This window comes from Zootoca vivipara, chromosome 9, assembly GCF_965207765.1.
Source record: "Zootoca vivipara chromosome 9, rZooViv2.hap1.1, whole genome shotgun sequence".
NCBI classification, from domain to species: domain Eukaryota; kingdom Metazoa; phylum Chordata; class Lepidosauria; order Squamata; family Lacertidae; genus Zootoca; species Zootoca vivipara.
This window is the reverse complement of record NC_142592.1, coordinates 3911157-3932432: the sequence shown is the minus strand read 5'-3', so window position 1 is coordinate 3932432 and position 21276 is coordinate 3911157. Positions and strand designations below refer to the sequence as shown.

The window sequence follows — 21276 nt, the reverse complement described above, 5'->3', positions numbered from 1 at the left end:
AACTAATGAGAGAATAATGAGAATAACACTCTGGTTGATCTTGCATAGTTTTCCCCCCTCTTCTGGTTACAAAAATGCCAAGAGCTTTCGGTGGGGTATCTTACTTTTTATATTCCCCTTTCGACTAGTATTACTGCAACACTGAGGTTTTAGGCTGTGCTTGGCATAGGGAAAGGTAAAGGGACCCCTGACCATTAGGTCCAGTCGTGACCGACTCTGGGGTTGTGGTGCTCACCTCGCTTTATTGGACGAGGGAGCCAGCGTACAGCTTCCAGGTCATGTGGCCAGCATGACTAAACTGCTTCTGGCGAACCTATTTATCTACTTGCACTTTGATGTGCTTTTGAACTGCTAGGTTGCCAGGAGGTGGGACCGAACAACAGGAGCTCACCCCGTCGTGAGGATTCGAACCGCCGAACTTCTGATCAGCAAGCCCTAGGCACTGTGGTTTAACCCACAGTGCCACCCGCATCCCATGTGCCTGGCATGCAGCGATGAAATTGGATCCTATCGTGTTGGGGAAGAGAGCAAGACTGGGATTCATGGGAGGGAAAGAATGTGGAAGGAAGACAAATCTAGTTGATGGAAGATGGTTTAGATGCCTACAAGCTTTCCCCCTTTTTTGTCCTTCTCCAAAAATTCTGATCCCAGAGAAAGCCCTGTATTCAGCCCACAAAACCTTCAGCTGCTCTTTTATAAATGCCAGTTCAGTGCTTCAAAAACAACTATTATTACAGGAGAAGGATCCGGATAGATTTTACTGAATGAGCCAGAATTCTGACAGGTAGGGGGGGGGGGAATCTTTCATTTCAGTTTTTAATCTCAGTGAATTGTTTTCCCAGGGCACTCCAATCACAGTGATTTGGGAGAAGGATTGAAACCATTTCCTTATCATGTGGCTTTATGCCTTTCTGTGTCAATGGAGATATTTCTATTGTATCCTCCCAAACCCATGGTGAGTAAGCAGAAGCCTGCCCAGCCCCAGATTCCTGGGGTAACAGGGTCTTTGCTGAGAGGATGATCTTCCCTCACATGAATCTGGATAAATCTTGTAGCCTTATTAGCTTCCAAGGGTCCTTTAAGTTGTGCCCAGGCAGGGACAGAGACAGCCAATAATGACACCGAGGGTTGAATCCAGAGAAAAATTTAATTCTTAAATTTAAGAGACTCTTGGTGATCAGCTCCACGACAAGAGTAAAGAAACACAAATTTGCAAAGCTTCTTATACACTTCTTGGGCTCCTTTCCCCCCTCCTATGTAAATGTGCGCACGCAAGGGGGTCACAGGTTACAAATCCATATTAGGAAAATCCGTATCCTGTCCTTCTCATAAACACAAAGGGGGTCACAAGTACATATAAGGAAGATCTGTGTTCAGTCCTGTGCATAAACACATGCTGACTCAACAAAGCCTTCAGTAAGACTATGTGTCAAGCATAGCAGCTTCCAGTGTCAAGCTCATCCGCTGATAAGCCTTTCTCTGTGTTCCAGACAAGGCCAGCTCTTAGCCTTGATAGCAAGCTGTCTCACTGTTACATTACACTTTGGCACACAGAGAGGCAAAGAGAGCAATATGGGGGTGGGGGTGGGGGTGGCTAAGCCATACACTCAGAATTATACAATGCAGGCAATGCAAACTATAGGATCAGATCTAGCTCAGCAACACAATTGGCAAACCCCTCCCTTCAATCTAGATCTTCCACATGCTCAGGATACCTTACTTGTTAGTGGTGGCTCACCAGCATCAGACACGTGGATCATCAGTATATGCTTGAACTGCATTGCGGCAAACAGATCAGAATCATAGTTCAGGTGCTGAGGACCAACCTATAGGAAAATGATTTAAAAATAAAAATAAAAATTTAATGAAACATTAATTCATTTGTGAATTACTGGGAAGGAATGTTATATATCAATTGTACAGAGCTTTTTGCTATTGGGAGAACTGGGCCCGGCCCAAGCTAACAAAATGAATTTCAACAGAGAGAAATGTAAAGTTCTAAATTTAGGCAGGAAGTTTCAGCAGTACAAATATAAAATGGGGAACCCCTGGCTTGCCAGAAGTACATGTGAAAAGGATCTGGGGACTTGGTGGACCACAAGCTTAACATGAATCAAGAGTGTGATGCAGCAGCAAAAAAAGCTAATGCTATTCTAGGCTGCAGGGGTTTGGACTTGATGGCCCCTTCCAACTCTATAATTCTATGATCTAGTACAGCACTCATTAAAATTGCTACAACAGGCAGAAAAAAACATTGTGGTACACCAAGAACTACGGCATTTTTAAAGTGGTGCATGAGAAAAACAAGCTTAAGAACAACTAGACTAGGATATATACAAGTTGGGATATTGTGGTTTTCCTGCTTCATCATTTGATGACTGCAATAGCAAATGATGTCCACATAAGTGAAAAAGTCATTACAGATCTAACACCATAGATGACAGCATCATGTCACCTCCAGCAATTTACACCCCCCCCCCATGGAGATAGTTCACACATTTAATTTCCAAGTGTTATATAATAAAATGACAAGTGACCAAACTATGTAGATGCATATCTGGGTCAGATGTTTTGGTGTTGATTTTCAAGAGCTATTCACCACAGAATGACTGTCCCAAACCACACCATCCCATGATCTCTTAGTTCTGCATAGACAAGCACCTACCCTTCTGTACTAATTTGTATGTCAACACAAATTGTCTTTCAATTAACAATCGTAGTTAACAATCAGACTGGAGTTATATTTTTAAAATGTGCATAGTTAAAAGCTACAGTCCAGTTGGCTAACACACACTTGTGCACAGTAAAGTGTTTTGTGATAGTACTGTACATACTTTGATTTCATTGCCAGCTAGCGTGAAAAAATTATTGAAATCACCATCCAGTGTGAAGGTGAGAACATTGTTGGGAGGCGTTCCATCTCTATCTCCACACTCTAAGGTGACCAAGGGAGTTCCAATAGGAATTGTTTCAGGCACTTCAAAGCTGTAAATGAGAAAATCCATAGAGAAACATGCATGTAACTCTAATTGACATACCTATGATAAAAACAGGACATCGTGCATTTTTTTATAGTGAGCATCCTACATTCAGAACTTTGATTTCACTGAATACTCTTGGACTTGCTTTGATATTTGGGTTTTGCAGTGTCAACTAGTAGCCAATACTGCTGTTATTAAAACAGCAGAGAGCATTATTGGCTGCTCACTCTCCACCTTAGAACAAATCTATACCACCAGGTGCCATAGAAAAGCACTAGACATATCAAGAGATCCAACGCACCCTGGTCACCATTTCTTTCAGCTCCTGCCATCGGGACGGAGATATAGAACTATGCAGCCAAGAACGAGCCGTCTCAGGAACAGTTTCTTCTCTAGAGCGATTTTGGCCTTAAATGGAAAGTCTGGACTTTGAAGTCATCTTATTTTACTTGTTATTTCGTATTATATTTACTGTTTTTAATTAGGTTTTGTAATTTTGGATTATGCTGAATGCTTTATCTGAGTGGGTGTAGCAACCGAGTAATTTCGTTGTTCCCGCAAGGGGACAATGACAATAAAGATATCTTATATCAGGCATGTCAAACTTGCGGCCCTCCAGATGTTTTGGACTACAATTCCCATCTTCCCCAACCACTGGTCCTGCTAGTTAGGGATCATGGGAGTTGTAGGCCAAAACATCTGGAGGGCCGCATGTTTGACATGCCTGTCTTATATTATCTTCCTTCAAATGCCACGCTTGAAATTGGTTTGTAAGTGCCAGACAACACATTCAGATTGAAGAGGTTGAACATTTACATAAACCTATTTTTTCTGTGGCACCTTTTCTCCTTAGGCTGTTCTGGCTTCCCCCTGTAAAGTGTCAGGGATTTTAAACCAGGATCTATGCTCCCTACACCTCTCTGGAAGCATGCATGTAGAAGCTTTAGCCTGATTGCAGATGGTTGAAGGTAGTACTTCAGTGTAATCTACCAGAGATCAGGTCACATAATGGATCCAGAAAAACACATCTGGCCTTATAAACCTGCTGGCTCCAGCTTAGATCTTCATTCTGGGGAGGCACAGCTTGATCTGCTTATAGACTTACTCCATTATTGATTCCTTAATGTACCACCCTACGTGTTTGCCTGTCTGCTTCCTTGATTTCCCATTGCGCCTTCTAGTCTTCCTCTTTGCTGAATCATTTGCCTGTTTCCCTCTACTTGGAAATCTCCCTTCTGGGTTAATCAACAGGAGTGATTACACTAATCGGACCTCCATGGTGAACAGGATGTCGCAACATTGCATGGCCAGTTCAGGCTGCATGCTGATGTCATGGGAGCAAGAAGGACCATTTGAGAGTAATCAAAATGAGCAAACGTTTTAAACGAGGAATTTATGGAGGGGGTCACATTCCCCCCCCCCCCTGCTCAGCTGAAAATGTATATGAAAAAAAAATTACCTCAGCCATGTTGGCAACACCCAGATAAATCAGAACTGAACCCCTGTTTACTAGATATGATAGGATTGCCATATTTCAAACAGTGAAAATCCTTGTTGAGGGTTTTTTTTGGCAAAGTTGTTGAGCTTTTTATGGAAAAACGGCACTGTCGATATTTACAGACATATGGCAACCCTTACAATTAAAATTGTGCACTTTTTTTCTACTACTGAAAACATATAGAAAGTAGTTCAGATACTTACATGTAAAGCTCTTGGGTGCAAAATGGAGGATTATCATTTACATCCTGCAGTGTGATAATCAGCAGAACAGTGGAAGAATGCACCCTATCATTGTCAAAAGCTCTGATTTCCAATGCAGTTTCACGGGGGAAAGTGAGGTCTTCATAGTCCAAACGAAAGGTGGTTGTAATTTCACCAGTTTCTAGGAACCAAAAATATATACACTGGGGGTAGGGGAGAGAATGCCTTGATTGCACTGCAAAACATTTTAAAGTAATGCAAGCAGAAGCAAGATATAAGAGACCAGTTTAGAATGGTAATAGTCCATATAGGCTTCCTCTACAGCAGGCATGTCCAACAGGTAGATCACTGGTAGATCATTGGCTCCCCCCCCCCAAATAAGATGAACAAGTGTGGGTCCTCTAAAGAAAAGCTCAACATTTTACCTCCTCCCTGAAAAAACTCAACAACTTTGACCCAAACTCCCCCAAAATGGACCTTCCTCCTTCCTAAACAAAGCTGAACAACTTTGACCTGAACCCCCCAAAAGGGGGTAGATCACTGCCAGTTTTTAACTCTGTGAGTAGATCACAGTCTCCTGGGAGTTGGCCAACCCTGCTGTACAGGTATAAGCTTCCTCTTTAGGTGGGTAACTTTATTTTATAAGAATGGTATTTATATCAGATTGGATTCAAGTCCCATTGGTCTGCTTATTTGAGCTAGGCATGAGCTGATAGCTCACTGCTACACTGCCATCAATTAGGTATAAATAAGCCTAAAAGATGAGCATGAGTCAAATATGCATAATTGCCTTTCAGGTCACAAAGCGGTTTAGATTAAGTTTTAAATACATAAAAATATCAATTTCAACATAGTCATTAATTTTACATCAAAAGCAGCTAAACATGTTGTAGCACAGCATATTAATCAATCAGTTGATAATAGGGCCCACAGGGTCCTATTTCTCACCCCTCCCCTCCTGCAACTAGGGATGCGGGTGGCGCTGTGGGTTAAACCACAGAGCCTAGTGCTTGCTGATCAGAAGGTTGGCGGTTCAAATCCCTGTGACGGGGTGAGCTCCCATTGCTCGGTCCCTGTTCCTTCCCACCTAGCAGTTCGAAAGCACATCAAAGTGCAAGTAGATAAATAGGTACCGCTCCAAGCGGGAAGGTAAACAGATTGATTCATTTACATTACATTAGTTTACATTAGTATTATATTATAAATAACATTTATTATCATCTCCACATAGTCCCTCAAAATCTATTGAGAATGTCCTCTCACAGTATTAAATTAAATACTACAGACCTTTGATGTTTATATTCTTATCCCCTCTATTGTCCATCATCTAATCCCCCATGCTTAAAATTTCCAGAATTCATGATTAAGGGAACCAAATCTTTGCAGTAAGAAAATGACAATGAAATCATTTCCTCTATATTTGAGTCTATGGGGAGAGGCTGAAAGTCAGTGCTGGAGCACATAGATTGTAGGAAAATGTCCCAGGTTAAACCCCCGACATCTCCAGTTCAACGAATCAGGCATCCCGGCTGGGAGACACCTCTGCCCTAGACTCTGCAGAGCTGCTCCCGGTCAGAATGGAGAACATTGGGCAAGATGGGCCAATAATGTCATTTTTCTTAAAATATAAGGCAGCTAGTTGGTCAAGATGGACCAATATTCTCAATTTTAAATATATATATAAGGTAGCTTCCTGTATTCTTCCCACCCTCTTTCAGGCCACTGGAGCCTTTTGTTGCAGACTTGAAAGTTAAATCAAAGCAGCCGTTTATGGTGGCCGTCCAATGAGACATGATAAAACTCCTGGTTGTGTTGCTTGCTTGGAATGCAAGGTGGGGTTGGGCATAGCACATCCATCCATAGATGGATGCTGGGGTCTATTTGGCTTAGTGTACCACAGGTTGGGCTGGTCTGGTTGAGTGGATGCATTTTGCTTTTCTTCATAACTTAGATTTGGAAGCATTTCTTCCAGTTGTGAAATGTTTGATGATCCTACCTTACCAGAATCAATAGCAAAACCTCTGTAGCTGCCCACAAATTCATAGTAGACTCTGTCCCCTATATCTCTGTCCACTGCAACCAGTCTTGCCACCGATGTCCCGAAAGGCAGATCTTCCAAAATAGTAATATGAATTCCAGATGAATTCCTGTGGGGAAAGGAAAGACTGCTCCAGACTTTAACCCAAATCACTGTTGGTTAAAATATGCACAATGTGTAGAGGTGGCCAATAACAGCAGCACTACTGCTGCTTAGCTCAATAGGGCTGGGACCGGGTGGCGCTGAAATCAAGGCTGCTGGGACACACCAATGGGAGTGCCAGATTGGTAGAAGTCATCCTGCTGGGACAACCATCTCTACTGCCTCACCTCACTGCAGCCCCATCAAGGTACACAGCAGAGGCAAAGATTCTGGAAAGGCAGCCATGCCTCATTATGTACCACTACCACATATAATGTAGATACAATATACCACATTGTTTCTGAGGCATGCAGTAGAGTTGCACAGTCCATTGTTGGTGTTGTTTAGTCGTGTCCGACTCTTCGTGACCCCCTGGACCAGAGCACGCCAGGCACTCCTGTCTTCCACTGCCTCCCACAGTTTGGACAAACTCATGTTTGTAGCTTCAAGAACACTGTCCAGCCATCTTGTCCTCTGTCGTCCCCTTTTCCTTGTGCCCTCCATCTTTCCCAGTATCGGGTCTTTTCCAGGGAGACTTCTCTTCTCATGAGGTGGCCATAGTTGGCTCTGCTCTCCCTTGGCATGTAGTTCCAAAAGGTTTCTCACAAATCCCTGTTCTAGAACATACTACAATCTGCATAACACCTTGAAACAGTCTATAACAGAGTCTGAAACCTGACCTTATTGTATCTTGGTCATGGCATGGACCATTAAGGAAGGCAGCCATCTAAACATACTTACCTGGATATTATTAATCCAAGGTAACTGAACACACCATTATGATATCAGAATCCCATATTTTCCCAATAAGAATACTGCATCAAAGAATACATTGTTAAAGTAGTGGACGAAAGAATATTGCTTCTTAATGTACGTTTGAGATGACAGTTAATCTATCTTGACATCTCTGCTAGCTGCGAGCAAAATAAATTCTGTCTTTTTTCACTTTCAGAAGAGAGCGGATATCCAAGATGTCTCCCTCGATTCTTTTGTTTTGTTTCTAATGCATATTTTATTCATAACCCTTATTCACTTTCCTTTCCTTCAATGACCCACTGGGATTGTAGATGTTCGAAGAGGGATATTGAAGGAACTGCATGTTTATTCAAGGTGCTTTGATGTTCTGGAAGGAGGGAAGTACCTCTGTTTTAAACAACTGTGACAATTCTTTTTAAAACACTGCTTATTTAATTATTTCAAAACCAACCAGCAACCCTTTCCTACTCCCATTTTATCATTTAAGGAATACCACAGTAGCCCATATCTTTCTATGTACCACTGAAGGGAGAGGTTTGCCAATTGTGTTATTGAGCTAGATCTGATCCTATAGTTTGCATTGCCCCCCCCAATATTCCTCCTAAAATGCTTCTTAAAAATGCTTTCCTCTTTGCCTCTATGCCTCTCTGTGTTAAAGTGCAATGTAACAGTGAGACTCGCTATCAAGGCTAAGAGCTGACCTTGTCTGGAACACAGAATGAGAGGCAGAGAGGTTTATCAGCGGATGTACTGCCAGCCTGACGCTGACGCTGGAAACTGCTATCCTTGACGCATAGTCTTACTCAAGGCTGAGTGAGGATGCTACCGGGGCAGCATGAGTCAGCATGTGTTTATGCACAGGACCGGACACAGGAAGATCCATATATGTACTTGTGACCCCCTTGCATGTGCACATTTGCAGAGGAGGGGGAAAGGAGCCCAAGAAGTGTATAAGAAGCTTTGCAATTTGTGTTTCTCTACTCTTGTCGTGAGCTGATCACCTGGAGTCTCTTATTAATAAGAAATTAAATTCTTTCTCTGAATTCAACCCTTGGAGTCTTGTTGACTTCTCTGTCCTTGCCTGGGCACAACTTAAAGGACCCTTAGTAGCTGATAAGGCTACACCACTAGGAGTATTTCCAACACGATCAGGTACCAAACCCAACCAAATCTACATCACAAATGGTACACTTTGCCACCAAGGGTACTGTGAGGGGCAAGGGATATCGCGAAGCCCCTCCCCTCCTGAGTTCCAGCCCAGACCCGAGCGAGGCTGAAAAGAAGGAAAGCTCCAGCTCAAGTGGGGAAACAGGAAGTGGGTTCCAAGGCTCTGGCAGGGAAAGAGAGCCATCGTCCCAGGTGGGACAGGAAGGGGAAAGGAAGGGGGGCAGGCCAGTCCCCCCAACTCCGGAACTTCGCAAAAGGCGTCGGGGGAAGAGGATGGGTCTCCCCAAGTTATTATGTTGGCGCAAAACGCGCCAAAAGCCACTGGGAGGTTCTGATTCAAGCTAAACAGATGGATCTTTGTAAATAGCACTGCCATTAGCACTGTAAATACTCAGCACCAATAAAACCATAAAATGCAGAGCTGTGTAGAGTCGTTACTCTGAAGTAGCCTTCTCCAGCCACCGTGACAGCAACCTCCCAGTCTTTCTGGCTATTTTGGAGCGGCAGCGATGAGTGCGCAAGAAGCTGAGCAGTGGAGGCTGGAAGCCGAGGCCACAGCACAGGAATTGCGGAACGCACAGACCCTGGCAACGCAGGCACACCAGCAATTACTTGCAGCTCAGGAAGAAGCACAAGCAACGCGGGCGGAGCTGAACAAACTGGCAGAGCAGGTGAGAGCGAAAGATGAGACTGAGAAGCAACTCAGGGTGATGGTGGTGGAGTTACAGAAAAAACTGGATGAGGAAAAGACTGCAAGAGGTGGGGGGGTGCCCCAGCCCCAGCTAGTCCAAGTGAGGAGGGGACAGAGCCTAGTCACCAAGTTTAGCGGCGACCCGAGAGAGTACCTAGGCTTTGAGACGGAAATAAACTATGCGCTGGAACTGCATGCGGCAGAGTTCCCAGATGACGCGCACAGAGTCTCCTTTATCATAGAGCATTTGACGGGGGCTGCCAGAGAATGGGTCAGACCGCTCATCGCGCAAAAAAATAATTGCATAAAGAATGCAAAACTCTTCTTAGAAGCGTTAAAAATCATGTATGCTAGTGATTCGGAGATGGAAGCCACAAAAGAGCAGCTTCACAACTTAACACAAGGGAAATCGACAGTTCGAGACTACTGGGCGAGATTCACCATGCTAGTGCACAAACTGGGGTGGGATTTGCACAGTGAGCCAGTGAAATCAGCCTTCTACCTGGGGTTGCACTCAGACGTTAAGGATGAACTAGCGAGAGGTCCGAAACAGCGGACGATGGATGAGTTAAGCAAAGCGGCGCTAGCGGTGGGGGTGAGGCAGGAATCCAGATGGAATGACAAACAAACGACGCGCGCAGCAAAGCCTTGGTTCCCACGCTCCCAGGACAGACCACATTACCAAACCCCACCCCAGGGCCCACCCCTAGTCCCGCCCAGACCGAACTCAGAGCCGGAACCGATGGAGATCGGTGGAGCGCGCGCGGGGGCTTTTCAAACCCCGGCGGCGCCAAGACGCAAGGACGGAAGAGGCGGGAATTGCTTTCTCTGCAACTCCCCCCAGCATCGCGTCAGGGACTGCCCTCATTGCAGGGAGTGGCAAGGAAGGGCGGGAACGGTTGTGCCTTCCCCCACTGAAGCAGCACCACAGCAGGGAAACGAGACAGCCTGGCTGCAGGAGACAAGGGGCAGCAGCCAGGCACAGTTAGCACTAACCGGCCCCAACCCGCCCACCCGCACAGCGAGGAGCAGCGACAGCCCACCCCCCCCCCCAGGGCAGGGGTGGTTCTAGAAGTGACGCTAACGCTCCCAAATGGCTATCCCCTGACGGTACTCGCGTTAATTGACAGTGGTGCCTCGGCGAACTTCTTCTCGAGAAACTTTGCAGAAGAGCACCAAATCCAACTTCTGCAGCTGGATTTCCCCCTGCACGTCTCCACCATAGATGGCAGGGAGTTGCTGGGGGGGGCCATCACCCACCAGACCCCCCCCATGAGAATGGCGGTGGGGCGACACTCAGAGACACTGGCATTCAACGTCACCACCATCTCCGACCCCCCCATTGTCTTAGGCATGAGCTGGCTGGCGCGCCATGACCCCTCCATCAGTTGGCACCAGAGATGCATCACGTTTGGCTCGGACTTTTGTCTGGAACATTGCATGCAGCGCCAACCAGGGAAGGGGCCTCCCATCGCCACAGTGGCCACCATGCACATCACAGGGGGTGAGGCAATACCCAAACCGTACTGGGACCTACAGGAGGTCTTCAGCGAAGCGGAGTCCGACCACCTACCCCCGCACAGGTCCTTTGACTGTCAGATCAACCTGGTGCCAGGGGCCACGCTACCCCCAGCCAAGCTGTACTCCATGTCAGATCAGGAACTGGAGGATCTGAGGGAGTTCATCGACAAGAACCTCAAGCGGGGGTTCATCAGAGAAAGCAAGGCAGCAGGAGGCAGCCCGGTCTTCTGGGTGGACAAGAAAGACACGCAACAGCGCCGTCTGGTGGTGGATTTTAGACGGCTCAATTCCATGACGGAACCGGTGGCTTTCCCAATGCCCAGAGTGGATGATCTGCTGACAGCGGCACGCAGGGGCAAGATTTTCACCAAGCTCGACCTGAGGGGGGCGTACAACTTGATCAGAATCCGGGAAGGCGATGAGTGGAAGACCACGATGTTCACGCCGCTGGGCTCTTTTGAATATCTGGTGATGCCCTTCGGTTTGCAAGGGGGCTCAGCATGCTTCCAGGCCTTCATGCACCACGTCCTGGGGTCCCTCCTCTTCAAGAAATGCCTGGTCTTCCTGGATGACATCCTTATTTACTCCAATGACCCCGAGCAGCATGTGAAAGATGTCAGGGAGGTGTTGCAGCGCCTGAAGGAGAACCACCTGTATGTGAAGCTGGAGAAATGCAAGTTTCACACCAGGGAGGTGGACTTCCTGGGCTACAAGCTGTCAGACAAGGGCCTAGCGATGGACAAGGACAAGGTGCAGGCCATCCTGGACTGGCACAGCCCCAGGACCCGCAAAGATGCCCAACGCCTCCTAGGCTTCGCCAACTTCTACAGGAAGTTCATCAAGAACTTCTCTCGCGTTACGGCTCCCATCACGGACTGCCTGAGAGGCAAGCAGAAGTTCAGGTGGACACCAGAGGCGCAAGCAGCGTTCGAAAGCCTCAAGAGGGTGTTCGCTTCCGACCAGAACCTGTTCCACGTGGTGCAGGATGCGCCCCTACGCGTTGAAGCCGATGCTTCAGACAGAGCTTTGGGCGCCATTTTGCTGCAACTGGATGCCAACAGAGAGTGGAGACCCTGTGCCTTCTTCTCCAGAAAGCTGACCCAGCCAGAGCGCAACTACACGGTGTTTGATAAGGAGCTTCTCGCGATCCACGCTGCGTTCCAGCATTGGAGACACTTCCTTGTGGGCGCTAAGCATCCCATTCAGGTGTGCACGGACCACAAGAACTTGGAGTTCTGGAGAACAGCCAGGGTGCTCAACCAGCGGCAAATACGGTGGGCAGAGTTCTTCTCGCACTTCAACTTCTCCATCCACCACATACCGGGGGAGCAGAACGTCAGGGCGGATGCCCTCTCCCGCAAGCCAGAGTACATGGAAGAGGAGTTGCCACCAGCACCCCGGCACATTTTCCCCCCATCAGCATGGTCCTGCGGAGCAGCAGTGGTGAGCGAGGCAGAACTCACAGCACTGACGGCAGCAGATGAGTTTGCCACCCGCATCTTCAGAGAGCTGCGAGGGGGGAGGGAGCAGGCAAGAGACTTTGAGGAAAGGAGGGGGTTGCTTTTTTACAGGGGAGCCCTGTACCTGCCCACCAACCAGCTCAGAGGTAAGGTCCTCAAGCAGATGCACGACAACCCGACGGCGGGTCATTTTGGAAGGGACAAAACCGCTCACCTAGTCATGAGACACTTCTGGTGGCCAGGGGTGCGGGAGGATGTTCGGGACTATGTAAGGGGCTGTGACACCTGCCAGCGAGCAAAGGTGGTCAGAGCACCACCAGCAGGGTTGCTGGAGCCATTAGCCACACCGCACAGGCCGTGGGAAGTAGTGTCCATGGACTTCATCACCGACCTGCCGTCGTCCAGAGGCAAGACCGCAGTGTTGGTGGTGGTGGACCTCATGTCCAAAATGTGCCATTTTATACCGTGTGCCAGGGCGGTCTCTGCAGAAGAGACAGCCAAACTGTTTGTTGACCACGTATTCAGACTGCATGGATTACCTTTAAGAGTTATTTCGGATAGAGGCCGCCAATTTGTTTCCAGGTTCTGGAGGCGGCTCATGAACCTCCTGCAGGTGGAGGTCAGCTTGTCGACGGCTCGGCACCCACAGACCAATGGACAGGCGGAGCGGGTCAACGCCATTCTGCAGCAGTACCTGAGATGTTACGTCAGCCAGAGGCAAACGGACTGGGTGGATCGCCTGCCACTGGCAGAATTTGCCTACAACAATGCGGTGCACGTCTCCACAGGGGTGTCGCCCTTTAAGGCCAACTACGGGCGCGACCTCAGATCTTTCCCGGAGAGGGAGGGGGAGGAGGAGGAGGAGGGCCCACAGGCAGAGGATTGGGCAGAGGAACTGGAGACAGTGCACCAGCAGCTCAGAGAGCACTTGGAGAGGGCCAAGGAAGCGTACAAGAAGGGGGCAGATCACCACAGGCGACCGGGGGAGGTCATCAGGGTGGGGGACAAGGTTTGGTTGTCCTCGGAGGGCCTGCCCACCAGAGGGAGGTGCAAAAAGCTGGCACCCAGAAGGTTGGGCCCCTTCACGGTCACGCAGCAGGTAAACCCGGTGGCATTCAGGCTGGCACTGCCAGAGGACATGAGGGTACACCCAGTGTTTCATAGATCGCTGCTGTCTCCGTACAGGGAAAGTAGCAGGTTCCGAGACAGCGCACAGACCCCCGAGGGAGGGGGGGAGGGGGGAGGCAGGGAGCCACTCAATGAAGCAACGGCCATCCTTGATTCACGAAGGGGGGTGGGGGGCCTGGAGTACCTCATGGCATGGGAGGACGCCCCGCCATCCCAAAATGAGTGGATCCCAGCCACTCAGATACAGGAGGAATTCTTAGTGGAAGAATTCTACGCCCTCTTCCCACACAGGCCCAAGCCCTGGCACATGGAACGGGAATGGGAGGAGGAGGAAACACAGGAGGGGAAAGCAGTTCACCATGGAGATGGGAAGCAGAGTTTGAGGACACGGAGGAGGAGATATGGGCAGTTCCGAGGTCCACTCAGTCAGAGGACGAGGTGGACTGGCAGCAGATTTTCACCCCCACCAGTTCTGAGGCCACAGACTTTTTGGGATTTCCCTCTTCACAGGAGGAAGGAGGGAGACAGAGGGACTGGGGGGAGGTGTTCACACCAACCGGATCGGACAGCACGGAGTTTCTAGGTTTTCAGTCACCACTGACACCCGAGCAGCCTCTAGGGAGGGGAGAAGGGGGGCCTGGGAGGGGAATGGATGTGAGGGGCAAGGGAAATCGCGAAGCCCCTCCCCTCCTGAGTTCCAGCCCAGACCCGAGCGAGGCTGAAAAGAAGGAAAGCTCCAGCTCAAGTGGGGAAACAGGAAGTGGGTTCCAAGGCTCTGGCAGGGAAAGAGAGCCATCGTCCCAGGTGGGACAGGAAGGGGAAAGGAAGGGGGGCAGGCCAGTCCCCCCAACTCCGGAACTTCGCAAAAGGCGTCGGGGGAAGAGGATGGGTCTCCCCAAGTTATTATGTTGGCGCAAAACGCGCCAAAAGCCACTGGGAGGTTCTGATTCAAGCTAAACAGATGGGTCTTTGTAAATAGCACTGCCATTAGCACTGTAAATACTCAGCACCAATAAAACCATAAAATGCAGAGCTGTGTAGAGTCGTTACTCTGAAGTAGCCTTCTCCAGCCACCGTGACAGGTACAATGGCAGACATCTTTGTTCTCTGGTCAGCATTCTGGTATGATACTCGTGCTTTCAAATACATTTCTCTTATTCACACGAACTTTATTAAGTAGATACTTTCCTAATTCTTACACCTCCAAATGTAACTATGAACTTATCATAAGCCAAAGGAGAAAGCACAGAAAAGGCTTACCTAAAAACAGGAGACTCGTCATTTTCATTCTGGATACTGATAGTTATGGTTCCAGTACACGACGCAGGGCTTGCTTTTTCTTTCTCTTTGGCAGCAACCACCATCCGGAAATGCTAAAATCAACGACATTCATAAATTCTTAGTATTCTGCATTTAGGGAAGCTTTTAATGTTTGATGGATTTCTGTATTTTAATATTTTGTTGGAAGCCGCCCAGAGTGACTGGGGGAACCCGGCCAGATGGGCGGGGTATAAATAAATTGTTGTTGTTGTTGTTGTTGTTGTTGTTATTATTATTAATTTATTTACATCATTTGTTCCAAACTTTTGTTTCCAAGTTAGGAAAGGCAGGCAGCTGGATACCTGAATACACATTGTGCAAGTGTGATATAAGGGGTAGACAAAATACTGAACTTGAGCCAGCAAGAACTGGATTCAGATCCCTGCTCAGCAGATGTGAAAACCACAAAGTGACCTTTAGCTAATCAGACGTTTCAAGATTTCTGCTGCTCTCTTGGGTTGTTGAGAGACTAGTGCTGGATGACATATAAGGTACGCTGCTTGGAATTCGTGGGAAGAATGGGTAATATGCAAATGCTATGAACAGTTGATGTGGAATGAATGAATTTCCCTATTTCTGCAGGAAATGTATGGGTTGGATCCAGAAATCCCCATCCGTGATTAGAAAGTCTCCTTCTACTAGCAGAATGGAGTTTGACCCAGCACAGGCTCCCCCTGGGGAGGTGAATTTTACCGGTTCCCCTTCCTACTGTCCCCCCTTCCCACCTCCTACATTGTTCCAGAGGATCCTCTTGCCCTCCAGAGTGGATTTTCAGGAGGATGTAGGAACAATCATTTTGTTTTTATTTTGATTATGCATTCTGTCTTTTTATATTGTGATTTTATCTTGTAAACCACCCTGAGACCTATGGGTATAGGGCAGTATACAAATGTAATAAATCATCATCATCGTCATCATCATCAGTGAGAATCACCTCGCTTCTCATCCCTTGAGAGAAGTTCTGCTCCCGTGAACCAAACCTTTGGGTTCTACACAAATTGTTTCAATGTAAAGCTTGCTTCCATTCTCAAGTTGTGCAAGACAATGCTAGGTGATATTCTTCTGGTTCTTTAGGATCATAGAAAGAGCCCTTATACCAGGCATTCCCAAATATGGTCCATGGACCACCCATGGCTCATGAGTTTCATTCAGGTGGTCTGTGGCATGCCTGCATTGAATATTCATATTGATCCTTAATTGTATTTTTATGGCTACTTTTATTTCTGGTATTATATCTTGTCGTATTGGAACTTGAATTCTATAATAATGTAATAAAATAAAATAATGTATAATAATGTAATAAAATAAAATACATTACAATAAATTAAAGCAATAAAATTAAAATTAAAAATCATACAGCATCTAGTGAAATTGCTACAACAGGCAGAAAAATCAGTTAGTGGTCTGCCTTGGCAATTTTCCGGTGGTCCATGGGGGACAGGTTTTGGGAACCATCGCTTTATACCAAATCAGACTCCTACTTCATCCGTCTCAATATTAATTACACAGCCTACCAGCAGTGATCCAATGCTTCAGACTGATCTTTCCCAGCCCTCTCTGGGGTGCCAAGGATTGCATTAGAATGCAGAGATAGGTAGGCAGGCAGATGATAGATAGATGATGATAGAATTTTCTCCCATATCACATAGATCAATCTCCCTATGTATCTGAGCCAATGAGCACTGTACAATTCATTTGGGGACAAAACCTAAAATGGTGGGAAATATACCACCTAAGAACAAACATCAGTTCTGAGCATTATCAATGGATCCGTATCTGGGTAACCTTACTTTAGGGTCTGCTTCATAATCCAGAGCTGCTTCAGCTCTTCGATAAATCCCACCGTTTGCTGGATCCAGTGCAAAATAAGTTGTGCTGTTAGCTGAAGAATAGCTAATAGAAAACTGAGGAAGAAAGGGGGGGGGAACAGTTAAAAGATAGAAAAGGACAAAGTAGCCTTGCATGCTTTTTGTGTGTGATGTTTTAAAGAGCACCGAAAAGAACACACTGCAAGTTGACATTTATCAGATGAGCACAGTTTATGTAAACTAAGCCTTTCCACTCATCCAATTCTAAACATCAGATAAACTTCATGAGGGTTGCTGAATCCTCAGTTGTAAGTTTCTAAATTATTTCTTTATACTATCCCATTCATTTTTAATAATGGGCTGTATGTGCATAAGTCATAATATTTTTATGGCTCCCTAAATCCTCAGATTTATTAATCAGGAGAAAATCTGGATCATATTTGTGCCCTCTACCGTTTGAAATCAAATGCCAGTAGACGAAATCTGTTCCCCAGATTTTGAGGGGATGAGAGTCACTACACACCCGGGTCATCCAGGTTAGATGCCTCTAGTCCACAGAACAGAGAAAACTTGGCATGCCTCTTGGCTGTTATGGAACAACCGTTGAGTGTTTGCTCTGAAATGGAAAGCGGATGTAATTATACGCAGATGGGGGACCCATGTTTATAGTAGTTTCACCTTTGTCGACTGCAGGATTAAAATTTCAGGAGCAGTCAAATGATTATATAACCCATACCACCTGGCATTTGTCTCCCCTCACCATGCAGAGGGTTCATGAGTCTGCTAGCAGAGAATGTTCTTTGTCAGTGTGAAGAGATCAGGCTTTGATACAGGCCTTGATATAAAACTGGACCAGAAATTATCTCACTGCTGCCTGATTCATATAGTACTTTTGCAGCATTGGTTTGTGGAATTAGGGAAACGAATAAGACATCTGAACAGTTTCTGCAGCAGGAACATGGATTACCCATTTTTCGGGGGGGGGGAGAAGGTTGGGGGTGGATTTGGGATTTTAGACAGGAAGAGCCCTCCATGGAATTTGAGGGAACCAAGCAACTCATATACAAAGATCAATTTGTATCCCCTGAGTTTCCCATTGTACCAAACATGCATGCTTTAAGGACACTAGGGTGGAATCTAGACACACATAAAAAAAAAAAACCCTGCTGTGAAAATGCTTTTTTTAAAAGTGTTTTGAAAATTATATTGGATTTGCCATAAGCTCACCATCTCCATTTAGTGTCACATTTGCATAATGCACTTAAAACACACAATGTTATATTTGCATCTGTATAGCTGGGTCCTTGGTTTTGGCTTGTGCCAAAGTTCCCCATAGTTCAAGAATAAACATTAATTTTAAAACTAAAAAGCTAGAAACTAAAATTTAAAAAACTAACAGCTGTGCAGTTCCCTACACAGCAGTGCTAAAGTACATTTGACGTCCTCCCCTCCAGCAACTGAGCCGAGACTCATTAAGGTTTTCCCATTATCTTTTATTGAGAGAAAGCTTTGGTACATCAGCCCCTCGAGGCATTCCAGGCATTACGCAAAGACAAGTCCCTATTCTGAAGTGTGTAGTAAAGAATAGGGGCTAATTGTCTCTTTTACTACTCCGATTACCAGGCTGTGCTCTAGCTTTCAGAAAGCTTAATCAACCTCACTGTTCCTCTGTCTCTAAATATGGAAGGGGTGTTTTTCAGGCATTTGCCCCCCCTTACTGGGTGTTGCCCCCTCTTCTGCCTTGGTTTCTCACTCCTTCAAGATCAAGGGGTTGATAGTAGCATCTCTGAGAATTGTCCTTCCCCCTCCAAGTGTACAGAAACTGTCGCATGTTCACATGCCGCCTCCTCCCCAGAAGGAGCTGGTGTGGGCAGTGGGAAGATGGAATAAGCCTGCTGTGGGGAAGGCATGGGGGGAATCGAGGGGAATCATGTTATTGGGGAATAATGTTATTGGTCTTCAATTCTCTCCCCCTTAGTGAAGGGGCCCCTCTATGGGATCATCCTCTTCCCATTCTGTGCTGCAGGGATGCCAACTTGAATAAAATAGGGGGGCGGGTAAGCCCCACCCCACATGATTGATCACATGATATGGTGCATGCACAATTTGAATGGCAATGCCCATCAACTTTGAGGGGCAGCCCCTTAAATATTTTGTTGGAGGGGCAAGGCACCTCAGGCCCCTAGGGGTTGGCAGCATAGGACATGCACATTCTTCAGCTTCTGACACAATTTAGTGTGTCATTTTAGGGGGTGAAATTGAATTTGTGCAAATATCTTCAATGAGACGTCATTAAAAACATATTTTTGTGCATGAGGATTTCAAATCTTCTACTGTATTATTTTGGTGATTGGACAACATTTATCTTAGTAAGTCTGTGTTTGATGAAGAAGCACATAAACGGCTTTAGGAAAACCAAAGAATTTAAATTTTACCTTCTGAAAATGCCAGGTAATGCTTAATAATAATAATAATAATAATAATACTTCAAGTATTCAAGAAATCATTTTTGATGATTTCTATGCAATTTTTCACACATTTTTCTTACCTAGCAAAACTCAATTATATTGATTTAACCAAAATATATTTTGAATTTCCAAGTCACATTACAACTTTTTAGCTCCCCTCATTTTTGGAATTTGAAAGCTGAAAAATGTAATATGCACATGAAATATTGTGTGGTATAATAGAGATGAGTGTTGGACAGCAAATTAGATGTCTCCAGGAACATCTCAAGAAAGACAGGAAGGCAACAACCATCATAGTTTGCCCCCGTGATTGGGATTTTGTGGCATACTACTTCTGAGCATGAAGATTTAATTTAACCATCATGACTCATAGCCAGTCCCAAGCATAGTTTTAGGGTGTCTAGTAACAGAGGCTTCTTCCTACACACAGACTACAGGCCCATCATATATATATATATATATATATATATATATATATATATATATATATATATATGTAAGTAATTAAATAAAACCTTCTCTTTCAATTATAAATTACATTTCTGAATAAATTACATTTCCTACCAAAAACACTCCCATTCCCCTGATATTATATGAATAATCCTTTCAATGTTTTTATTTGAAAGGTAAAGGTTAAGGGGCCCCTGACCATCAGGTCCAGTCATGTCCGACTCTGGGGTGCAGCGCTCATCTCGCTGTATAGGCCGAGGGAGCCAGCGTTTGTCCGCAGACAGCTTCCGGGTCATGTGGCCAGCATGACAAAGCTGCTTCTGGCAAACCAGAGCAGCACACGGAAACGCCGTTTACCTTCCCGCCGGAGCGGTCCCTATTTATCTACTTGCACTTTGATGTGCTTTCGAACTGCTAGGTGGGCAGGAGCTGGGACCGAGCAACGGGAGCTCACCCCGTTGCAGGGATTCGAACCACCGACCTTCTGATCAGCAAGCCCTAGACTCTATGGTTTAACCCACAGCGCCACCTGGGTCCCCTTATTTTTATTTTACTTTATTCTGATGGGCCACTGACAAAGACCAAGTCACTTTAAAAATCTTTGCATTGAGAAAGACCAGGAAAATGAGATTTTTTAAAAAGTGAATACTCTCACCCAAGTCATTTTCTCCTTCTTGTTCTGTGTGTGTAAAAGACACACTCTGAATCCTACTAGCAGCAGTGCCTGCTACTATCAACGGGTGAGTGGAGGGTTAAATCCTGCTCAGCCTCCTGTGGAGAGCAGGATGAAAGAGTTCAATCCTGATGGGTCCTGCTTCACCAATGTCTTCACGGTGGGAAACATGCTGACCAGGCAGAACCCTCCTGCCACTGCCACCGCTTTGCCATCTGGTGTCTGGGGTGTGTGTGTAAAGATGTGGTCCAGCTGGCCAAAAGGGCTCCCCTCCCCTGTGTGTAGGGGGGAACTAATATGAAATATCTAGAATGCTCTTGTGTTCAACACACAATTTAATTTTCTACCATCAGGACAAATTATCCAGACTACAGTTTAGACCAGGCACCCCCAAACTGCGGCCCTCCAGATGTTTTGGCCTACAACTCCCATCATCCCTAGCTAACAGGACCAGTGGTCAGGGATGATGGGAATTGTAGTCCAAAATATCTGGAGGGCCGAAGTTTGGGGATGCCTGGTTTAGACTCACAAAGCATGTTTGAAACACTAAAATACAAAAGTTGTTAATGTTCTCAAGAGAGGTTTTAATTGGCTAGCCAGAGAATTTTATTCCTTTCCATTTTCAGGGCTTCCAAAGGAAGTATTTGCAAGAGAAGGAAGAGCACTTGAACAATTCACCTTCAGTTTTGTTTGCTGTTGAGTACTAATGGTTATGCTTATGTAATTAGTTGCAAACTGCAATTTCAGTAGAATCACAGAAATCACTTCTTTTCCTTCTGTTTGCAAAACCAGAACTATCCCCCACCCCCACCCCCCGCAATGCATACTTTCAGTTGTTTGAAACGAAAAGAGAATGCCAAGGAATACTTGTGGTGCAAAAACGATGGCTAGGATGTTTATCTTAGTCCAACGCATAATTTGTTCCCTATCCTTTTACCCTCTCTTTCAAACACCCTTGACCTTCATGTAATAA

The 21276-nt window shown here is 46.0% G+C and overlaps 1 protein-coding gene across 1 annotated transcript in view; it reads right to left on the bottom strand.

The window, feature by feature from the left end:
• The window catches only part of LOC148684525 (cadherin-related family member 4-like), a 60015-nt gene that overhangs the window by 35569 nt on the left and 3170 nt on the right, over positions 1 to 21276 (bottom strand). The window contains exons 2-7 of the mRNA XM_088676874.1: positions 16695 to 16808; positions 14845 to 14957; positions 6684 to 6829; positions 4683 to 4863; positions 2835 to 2985; positions 1721 to 1826 (exon numbers count right to left, since the gene is read on the bottom strand). Of these exons, the coding sequence (XP_088533000.1) occupies positions 1721 to 1826; positions 2835 to 2985; positions 4683 to 4863; positions 6684 to 6829; positions 14845 to 14948 (688 nt within the window). The 5' untranslated portion in view covers positions 14949 to 14957; positions 16695 to 16808. The remainder of the gene's footprint in view (positions 1 to 1720; positions 1827 to 2834; positions 2986 to 4682; positions 4864 to 6683; positions 6830 to 14844; positions 14958 to 16694; positions 16809 to 21276) is intronic.